Raw genomic sequence first — 10047 nt, 5'->3', positions numbered from 1 at the left:
AATCAGCCCCATAATCAAGTGCGCAGAGAAACAGAATGGATAACCGGAAGCAACCCAGACTCCAGAGTCCTTGTGCCCAGAACGCCTGTCTAGAATGATCCCTCACATTCCTAAAACGACGATGCAACCAACGCCATGTAACCAGGGAATAGCATCATGAAAAGCAGCCAAACCCGTCATAATTCATCATGTCACAGGGAGATTGCCTTGTGAGAAAGAAATGTCGAAGTGTACACTCATAAAGTCAGAGATGGCTCGTGGAAATTACCAACGGCGACTGGAGCTGCTGTTAGCAAGACAGTAAATAACAGGCGAGGAAACATCCAAATCTTACCTGAAAGCTTCCGCAACCTGCGGCCGCCGAATCGGCTTCTTCGCAGCCGGCTTGGGCTTCGGCTTGGGCTCTCCCGGTGGCTCATTAGACTCCGATCCAGCAGCCAACCCAAGCAACTCAGCCTCAATAGCAGTTAACGGTGAGGGGCTGCGAGCCCGCTCCTCTTGATTGGCACCGTTCTTCGAATCCGACGTAGACGGCCGGTTATTCCTGCCATGACTCCGGCTCCGAAGCCTGCTACGGCCCCGAACGCGGTTTCGACTCGGAGTGCGGCTGTGACTACGGCTGCGGCTGTTGCTGCGCATGCGGCTTGGACAGCGAGATGATGATCTATCCCGTTGATAGGGCCGATAGGATGACAACCAACGGTCGCGGTCGCCCTCACGATAGGAGCCCCTTTCTTGTGATTGCGCGCTGTGGTACCCACTGTCCTGGCGGTTCTCCTTGAAAGAGCTTGTCCTGCCATCTCTCGAAGACGGCCAGTTATCGGTATGAGAGTCTGGATACCGGCGGTCGTTTGAACGGCTCAGCGAACCCTCACCGGCTTGCGGGGCCCAAAGGTCTGCGGAGATGTTGAACCTCGGGGATTGACTGCGTCTGCGGCGTGGTGACCCGGCCCAGGGAGACATGGGCCTGTAACAGCGATCTCTGGATCGCTCACGATCGTGGTGCGACCACCGACGACGTTTTGGGTCTCGATCGCCATGATCATGATCGTAAGGTTCGTCGACAGATCGTTTGCGGGGCTGACGTGAATATGGCTCGTCCCGGGAATCTCCGTAGCCCCTGTCATAGTTGCCGTATCTGTCATACCCGTTGTCATGCTTGTCGCGGCTGTATGGTGAACGATGGGAAGCGTGGCCGTTGCGGTCATCTTTCCAGTAGCCGTCCTCCTTTTGCTTTTCTAGAGCTTCCTTCAAAGCAGCCCTGTCGATCTTAAACTTCGGCGGCATCTTGATCTTTGCATCGGGTGGGGGAGGTGCCGATGGCTCATAGGTCGGATACTCGTGCTGGCTATCGGGGAAACGCCGAAGAATCATGCCCGGGTATTGTCTAAAAGCCGGATCAATACTCAGAGTAGCCCAGCATGGGTGTTCTCGGATCGAGCGAGCGAATTCTTCTTTGTCATCTTCCTTGAAGAACTCAGACTTAAGGCAGGTCGCGTTGTAGGCTGGGGGGATAGTCGGAGCATCTGTGTACTCTGCAGGGAGAGGAATGCCCACGGGGTCAGCAGGCTTGACTTTGATCTCGGGGAAGACATGTTTCATATCCTCCTCAGAAGTAGGATCCCACTCGCCATCGTTGTCGTCATCTTTCTTCGAGGAGCGTTTTTTCTCCTCAGCTTTCTCGCTCTTGGACTTGCCATCGTCCTTTGCTGATCGGCGGTCCTTGCGATCTTGACGCTCGTGACGGTCATTTCGAGAATCGTTTCTGCCCTGCTTATCGCCCTCTCTTTGTTCGTTTCTTGACCGCTGACGGTCCCGCTGGTGGTCCCGCTGCTGTTTCTGCCCAGGGCCCTTCTGGTGCCTTCCACGATGGCCACCCGACGGAGTTTGATTTGCAGCAACTGCAGGAGGAGGCAGAGGGGCATGTTGCGGAGGGGTCCAGCCCGGAGGAGGAGGGTAGTGAGCCCCAGGAGGAGGAGGAGGGGGGTATGAACCTGGGGGTCCCGGAGGATACTGATAATTGACTAGTGGCGGAGTTGCATATGGAGTAGGATAAGAAGCTGCCCCGGGAGGAGGGGGGGAGGCGTATACGGAGCCTGGTATCCTCCCGGAGGATAAGACGAGGGGGTAGGGGGATAGGATGGGCCAGGAGGAGGAGGGGGAGGAGGAGGAGGAGGAGGAGGAGGTAGGGACCCCGCAGGTTGCGAGTAATAGCCTGGCTGAGCGGGGTACGAGTTATTGAACTGGGGCTGGCCATAAGGAGCTTGGTGGCTATAAGTAGCAGGCGGCGGGGGAGCTGACGTCGCATGCTGTCCATATTGCACTGGTTGAGTTGGTGCCTGGTAGCCCCCAGGATAAGAGGTCGAAGAATAAGGGGCTTGGGGATAGCCTTGAGGGGGAGGGGGAGGGGGGACGCCGGGGGGATAAGGAGGAGGTGGAGGAGCCGGCTGGCCATAATGTGTTCCTGGCGGGAGCGCTGGAGGAGGATAGCGAGTAATGACCGGAGGTTTTCTGCTTCCTGAGCGTGCATGGTCCTGTTTCGGTTGTTGTAGTTCCAGCGACTTCTGCGCCCTGAAGCGCTTGACGCCACTAGCCAATGCGTCAGTTTTTAGTTGAAGGAAATAAGTGGACTTGGTAAGCTGGGATCAACTTACACAGGCTCTGGCCGAATAGGTTCAGGGCAAGCAGTAACCCAATGGCCCTTTTCTCCGCAGTTGAAGCATTCTGGCTCCCTCTCTGCAGGCTTCTGGTCGAGGGGTGTGTCAGGCATGATGATCACTTGAGTCTGAGGTTGGCGCGATGAATCCGAGTCGCATGAGTGATGAGCCGAAGGATGCCAGACCAGTGTGTACAGGGCGCAAGCAACCCTGAAGCCCAAATGAAATTGAGTGCTGGGTGCTCAAGAGTATGCAGTCTCAAGCTCCTGCGACTTGAACTGCTTGTCGCTGTCGTAGGATAGTAAAGTCGGTCGTTTAGGAAAGCCCGAAGTCAAATATGAGCTGGAGATGATGAGAGGTTGACACGTCCAGGATGATGGATGCGCACAGTTCAGCCAGCGCCAGCCGAGGATAACACCAGAACTGAGATCGCAGTCGCCTACTTGTCGCTGAAGTCACTAGAATGGTAAAAAACGCTCCAACCAGTCGAGAGAGCTTTCTGTTCACTAGAAAGAGTAGGTATGGTAAGGCTGGGATAGCAACGCGCAGGGAATAGTGAGCTGGACCCGTGCCGCGTTGAGTGGTGAATCCGCGAAAGAGGGCACGCGAATGGTCTCAGTGAAGGAAGTATTACTGCCCAGCGCTCAGTGTCGCTTGCGCAAATGCTGGTCCCGCAGCATTAAGCACGCACAACAGTGGGCCGGAAAGTCTCTGGAAATTCTAAGTAGAAATGAGGGATAGAAGTGAGTTGCTGGTGTGTGGTGTTCACCGGGCTGGTTAGAGGATGCGAGTCGGTCGCATGTGGCCGAGCCGAAATCTCAAAACCAAAATTTGGGGTTTCGAGGTTGGGAGTTCGATGAGTGGTTGCGCAGCGCTTGGGCGTCCAGCCGCCACCACCTGCTGTGGGCGGGGCGATCGCACTCTTCACTCCAAAGTCACGTGAAACGGCCCTGGACCGGGAGCCTTGTGTTGCCAACATGGTGAACAACGTTGTTCATCATCAACTGTTTACATGATTCGAGCAGAGTGGGCTTTGGACGACTGACAGATCCGAAACCGAGCCTATGGCTGGAATAACTACAGCACCAGAACAGGTAAAGTAGGCCCTCTATGCCGTCGAGATAGTAAAATAGCGGCCTCTAATGTCCAAGTCTTGGGGGCTCCAGAAGACCCAAATACAGGAGACGGTTGTTTTGGATTAAAGCTAGAATGACGGATTCTAAAGCAGCCCCCTGAGGGGTCCAAAGTAAACAAAATCTGGGGAGACCAAAGAAGTCGAGAACAGGACGAGCCCGAACACCAAGGAACATCTCCCTGCCATGGGTATTAGGTAGGCAAGGAGATAGACCTCAGAGTATCAAAAAGAGATCTGATCTGGTGCAATGTGATGAAGCAGAGAAGTAGCAGACCAGAGGGAGAAAGGGGGGGGGGAACAGTCAATAAGGTTGTCCAGGCAACCTAGACAGGACTGATTATCAGAATATATCCTTCCAGGAAAAACCGCCCAGGAATGAGAGGAAAGGCAGAATTGTCAGAGAGCAATGAAAATCGCGATCTGCTATGTTGGATGTGAAGAAACGGGAATACAATCGCACTTGACTCAACAAACCGCTGTCAAGGTTGAGCAGACAGACGTTTTGACGAAAGCGAAGAGAACAGCGATGGGGAAGACACGCGAAACGAAAGACAAGCTGAAGACGCAGCCATCAGAAAATGCGCGAGTGCTCTGCTCTGCCTTTAAATGATTTTCCCAGTCGGTGTGGGGACAGGCCACGCACCGTGGGGTGCACCAGGCCTTGGCAGCAGGTGGACTGTGGCAGAAGTGGCGACAGCATGCTTATCGATAGGGACCTCCCAAAACGTAAATCCGAGAAAATTCCGAACCAATCGGCGGCGAGAACTGATTGCGGGACGGTGTCTGCGCACTGCGGTGCCGCAGGTTTGCGCAGCTGGTTAAGGCCATGATTAAGTGGATGAACCCCTGGGAGTGGTGGGCGATGTTTGAGCCCGATTGCTTTGCTCTCCAGCTTGTGGTTTAACGACGTGGCGTCTCACATTGCAGCTGTTGCACAGCAATATCCGTAGGCCTTGTCCAGACCTCCATCTCGAGCCTCGACAGATGCGGGATCGGACGCGATAAAGCCCAGCAGAAAGACAACTTCAACAAGCTCTTGGTCGATGTGACGCCAATCTCCTCGAATATGTTGGATCGCATCTTCCACATCATCTCCACCGTCGATTTTGCTCGAGCTGCCAGTGGGAGAAGCAGCCGCCCCCTTTGCGGCTCCTGATTTTTTGATCACCTGTTCTTTCTTCGATTGCGCTTGACTAAATCATCCTTTTCTCTGTGTTCACTGAAGATGCCTGGACTTCCCTGTGAGTTTCTTTATCGATGCATTTTTGCCTGCCTTCCTCGTTGTCTTGACCCCTCCACGAGCGGCCTTCCGTCTGCAACGCTCCACACGAGGTTGTCCTCGTCCCAACTGACGCTGACCTCGCATGTCACAGCTTCCGTGGACCTTGACGAGTGCATCTCGCGCCTTTATAAAAAGGAACTCCTGGCCGAGTCCGTCATCGAAGCAATATGCGCCAAGACTAAAGAACTTTTGATGCGCGAGAGCAATGTCGTCCACGTGCGCGCCCCTGTCACCGTGGTTGGCGACATTCACGGACAGTTCTACGATTTAATTGAGATATTCAAGATTGGTGGTTGGTGTCCTGATACAAATTATCTGTTTCTTGGTGTGTTGCCTTTCTCCAGAGTCCCTCTGCTGAAGCTTGTGCTTGGTGACTGACACTTATACAGGTGACTATGTCGACCGCGGCATGTTCAGCGTGGAAACGATTTCTCTTCTTGTCTGCTTGAAACTGAGATACCCCAACCGCGTCCATTTGATACGAGGTAACCATGAGTCACGAGGCGTTACGCAGTCCTATGGTTTTTATACAGAGTGCTCCCGCAAGTACGGCAACGCCAATGTCTGGCATTACTTCACCGATATGTTCGACTTCTTGACCCTGAGTGTTGTTATCAATGACCAAATATTCTGTGTCCATGGAGGTATGGTTGTCTTACTGCCGCTTTCCTACCTACGAATTAGCTTGCTGATGCAGTGGACAGGTCTTTCTCCGTCGATTCATTCCATTGACCAAATCAAGATCATCGACCGCTTCCGCGAGATACCTCACGAGGGCCCCATGGCCGATCTTGTTTGGTCCGACCCAGACCCCGAGCGCGACGAGTTCTCCCTCTCGCCCCGCGGCGCGGGGTACACTTTCGGCGCCCAGGTTGTCCGCAAGTTCCTCGCCGTAAACAACATGAGCCACATCCTCCGCGCACATCAGCTCTGCCAAGAGGGCTTTCAGGTCCTGTATGGTGACCTGCTAAGCACGGTGTGGAGCGCGCCCAACTATTGCTATCGCTGCGGTAACATGGCCAGCGTGCTTGAGGTCAGCGATACCGGCGAGCGTTTCTTTAACGTGTTTTCTGCGGCTCCTGAAAATGACCAGGTCAAGGAGGCGCAGATGAATGGCACGTTGGATAAAGTTGGGGAAAATGGATTACCTGACTACTTCTTGTAAGAGAAGTCTGGATTATAGGATTTGATGCGTTCCGTCGAGGGTAATCGTCTTGTCACCGTCGACATGGTGTGTTCTACATGCAAAGGATTGATACCTGTTCTTTGTGCCTGGGACAAAGAGGCGATACAGTACTTAATCTTCAGTAACCGGATGGCGTAATGAATAGTATATGACTGGAATACTAACAAATAACATAAAAAGTTACCTTTTGAAGATGATTTAGAATGGTGATCGCTCAATATCTGTCTTTCGGTATCGTCACTACATAGAAAAAAGGCCCGATCGGGCCTCTCCCTCATCAAAAGAAGAGTAGCGGGCAATCAAAACTGGATGCGGATGTTGGTTCCAATCTCAACATGACCAGCCCTCACTAATTCCACAATATCTTCGCTGTTCTCATGACCAAACTTCTCATCCAAGAAGGGCCGCAGATCTTTCCAGAATCCAGCAGCAGCCAGACCCAAATTCACAAGGCGAAAGAGATTGGTATCAGCCGAGAACTCCGATTAAGGTGAATTGAGTCCGATTGACTGGTTCACTGCAACAGCAGAGAATTCCATCCTCCCCCAAATTTCTTTGCTCCAAGCCTTTTACCCACCCTTCCATCACACCAACAATGCACATAAGAAGTCCCAGAGGAATCGTAGAAAGTTCATGAAAATTTGTAGTCGGAGCAGTACCAACAGGCTAACAAAGGAAAGGTAAGTCCCCGTTAGGACTGCATGGCAGTTTACCAGTCCTTGTCGATCTCAAAGGCCCAGTCGAACTTGAGATGCGTCTTCTGGTCGTCATCGACAAAGCTGGAAGTGACATCGTACTTGCCGCGGACAGCCCAGCCAGTAGGGGCGGTCTCCTCTTGGACTAAGCAGAGAGCTGTTAGGAAGCGATGAAAAAAATTCTGAGGCAACAAAGACTTACACTTCTTGACATACACCGGCTGCTTATCGGTGTTGGGAGCATAGCTGCCCTACGATCAAAATGTCAGCTCAGCTCTTATCACCTTGCTGGTGGTACTTACGATCATCTCGTCGGACTTGCCACCAGGGATACGGATGCCATGGCGCTTGATGACCTGAACATAGTGCAGACCACTCAGGATCTCATGTTGGACTTTGAATTTGGCGCTCATCGTGAAGTTGGCACCTTCCTTGATCTTGAAGGGCTTCTTCTTCAGGTTCTCCAAAGCTCCAGGCTCAGAAAGGTCGATGACGACCGGCTCGCGGCCGGGCGATTCCATCGTCAGGGAAAGGATAATGCATACGCGAGGGTCATTGGGATCAGACAGGTCCTTGCCGTTGCCCAAGCCGAGAGAAGCCTTGTAGCGCTGGAGGGACTCATCGTTCTCATCTATACAAAAGCAACTGTTAGTATGCATATGGCCGTGACAACCGATGTGGCGATTATAGCCTTGTTTTGCTGAGTTTTCGAAGAGTCTTGCCAATTCCCTCTGAGTCGCTAACACCTGGTATGTTATTGGGATAAGGAGATGGGCAACGCCCGCAGTTCTCTGTATCGGCTGCCGCGGCCTGAACCCCACGGGGCTTGATGGGGGCGCGTGGAGGGTCCTCCGAACCACGGGGCTCACGCGGCTCCGGAACCACAAACTGGATCTTGCGGTCGGGGCTCATATTTGTGTTTTGCTCGATGACTGAACTCTCTGGAACAGAGAAAGTTGTTATAAGGGGTTATTGGGGGGGCTGTGGTGAGATTCGCAGAGCCCAGATAGCATCAAGGGTGAAAGGTTGAAAGTCAGTAGAGATGATTGCAGGCTGGCAGTTCGCAATGTAAGGAGGAAAGACAACGCGTAACGCGGAGCCAGGCTGCGATTCAGGCTGCGATGAGGTTGAGAAGTCGGTCGGCCGGACAATATCAGACTACAATAACAGGACCGGTTCCTCGCTGAATGACCAGAAGTCACAAGGACAAGGGGTCAATCGAGCAAGCTCAAAGTTCCCATTGGAATCAGTCACCCTGGCGGGTAGAGCAAGTTCACTGCTCGCACGCAGGCGAAAATTGAGTCACAAGCGGCCTTCGCACCTATCACGATGAGGTATACTGATCACAGATCTCTCCTGAACTTAGCAGCACTCGCTCACACCAGTTCAGGAGCTACAACCAGCTCCTCCGGCTTTTGTCATGGCCCATAGTGAGGGAGAAGAGGTAGAACATATAGATCTCATCACAATCTTTTGCAACTTACCCATCTTCTTGTACTCTTCCAGCGTGTGCTTGGGCTGGGTGAGCTTATAGCCCGTGGTGTTCTCGGGCAGAAGGTCGTCTTCTTGGTGCGACGCCATGTTGGGCAATTGGAGCTTTCAGAATCTCAGAGAAGGATGGCAATGCTGAAAACAGTAGATACCGTTCCCACCAGGTTGCTTGGTGATAAGGGATGTGTGATGGGTGTTTTGATGTTGATCGAGGCGGACAACTGGAGCAGCACGATGATGCCCGGTCCTAAGCTTATTTATTTGGGCTGATGGAGGGGTGAGGGGTCCAACAGCTTCCTGGTCCTATGAAGTGGAGGGGCTCCCCGACAAATCCGATATGGACCAACCACTGCCGCCAGTGCCCCCTTTAGTGGGGCTCAGTCAACGGCCCCACATTGATGCTGCTCGTCATTGGGCGATTCCGACTTCTGGAACTTCATCGACATCGTTGCCAGGTGCAGCAAGGACAACAAAGGTTGCCCATGAGATAGGCGGAGACGCAACAGTGGATGAGTTGTCCACGATGCTATCAGTGAGTAAAGTGCGCTAAGGAGGAAAAAACGACAGTAGGTACACTTAATGTTGTAATCTGGCTGTTCTTTTAAGAACCTCTTTCTCATGAAGACACAGGTGATCATTGATGATCCCCTGAACACTTGTGCAATGGTGAATACTGGTGCTAACAAAGTCAAATGTTAGTATTCCCAGAGGTTGTTAGGAATGTGTTAGCTGAGCAAGTTTAGGCCCAGGGAGAGGCCATGTCAGTTCTATGTTACAGGTATTGTAAGAGCCTAGAAGCACCGATCGACATCTGTTGCGTTCACTGAAACGCACTGCTTGTGGTCCTTGCTGTCTAGGTAATCATTACCCATCAACAATGATAAATGTTTTTAGTACCCATAGAATTCCATTTTTGTAAGATACTCATAGTGAATGGGCTTCGAGTGTGAGACGGACTTGTCGCAGTTGACAGGGCATCGCATTAGAAGCCAAGAACCTTCTCACCGCTCATTTGTTGCTCTGGGGCCGTTCTGCCCGTGCGGCCCTTGTGCAGCAACACGTTTCTCCAAGCTCAGTGCATGTGTTGGATGCCCAAGATCTGACCAGCATCTGCTCTGGCTTCAGTTTCGCCATCTTTGACAGTGTCCTGATAATACTACTTACCATCATCAGACTTTAACTTCAGTTCATATAGAGACACCTAATTGCATGAGCTAAGAACATCATTTGACGATGCAGCTATCGCCATAGGCTTCTTTCTCCTGTCTCCCAGCGATTATGGCTGAAAATGATTATCTATTGGTCTCATGATGAGCAGGTTTGGATGAGTGCACTTTGGGATGGAAATGAACTCCAGGTCTCATCTCATATTGAAGCTTGAACTGCAAGTAAAAGCCAGATGGCACCTGTTTGATCTGGATTGGGCATCTTGACAAGCAAACTGCAAGCCCAATAATTCATCAACGTTTATTGCAGCTAAGATCACCATCTTATTTGCTGGTGAGTACGCCTCGATTTGGACCTCTTAGCTGTGAACGCATTGCGTCATATTGAGTCTCCTCGATATACTTGCTTTCCACATCTTTCATTCTCAAATTTCA

At 52.1% G+C, this 10047-nt stretch overlaps 3 protein-coding genes across 3 annotated transcripts; 1 reads left to right on the top strand and 2 right to left on the bottom strand.

The window, feature by feature from the left end:
* Positions 1–264: 264 nt before the first annotated feature.
* Positions 265–2770, bottom strand: CTHT_0036930 (uncharacterized protein; the record flags this gene model as incomplete). The annotated part of the gene is made up of 5 exons (XM_006694056.1): positions 265–277; positions 335–1730; positions 1805–2013; positions 2122–2589; positions 2655–2770. 5 exons carry the CDS (start codon positions 2768–2770, stop codon positions 265–267), a joined length of 2202 nt encoding a protein of 733 aa, XP_006694119.1.
* Positions 2771–5017: 2247 nt separating this feature from the next.
* Positions 5018–6239, top strand: CTHT_0036920 (uncharacterized protein; the record flags this gene model as incomplete). The annotated part of the gene is made up of 4 exons (XM_006694055.1): positions 5018–5033; positions 5166–5399; positions 5464–5718; positions 5779–6239. The coding sequence occupies 4 exons, from the start codon at positions 5018–5020 to the stop codon at positions 6237–6239; spliced, it is 966 nt and encodes a 321-aa protein (XP_006694118.1).
* A 730-nt stretch (positions 6240–6969) lies between these two features.
* CTHT_0036910 (uncharacterized protein) lies at positions 6970–8536 on the bottom strand (the record flags this gene model as incomplete). The annotated part of the gene is made up of 5 exons (XM_006694054.1): positions 6970–7100; positions 7158–7206; positions 7258–7586; positions 7825–7896; positions 8440–8536. The coding sequence occupies 5 exons, from the start codon at positions 8534–8536 to the stop codon at positions 6970–6972; spliced, it is 678 nt and encodes a 225-aa protein (XP_006694117.1).
* Between the last annotated feature and the right edge of the window lie 1511 nt (positions 8537–10047).

Source organism: Thermochaetoides thermophila, assembly GCF_000221225.1.
Source record: "Thermochaetoides thermophila DSM 1495 unplaced genomic scaffold scf7180000011816, whole genome shotgun sequence".
In the NCBI taxonomy this organism is placed as follows: Eukaryota; Fungi; Ascomycota; class Sordariomycetes; order Sordariales; family Chaetomiaceae; genus Thermochaetoides; species Thermochaetoides thermophila.
Note: the sequence above shows the minus strand (reverse complement) of the source record. Positions and strands in the feature narration are given on the sequence as shown.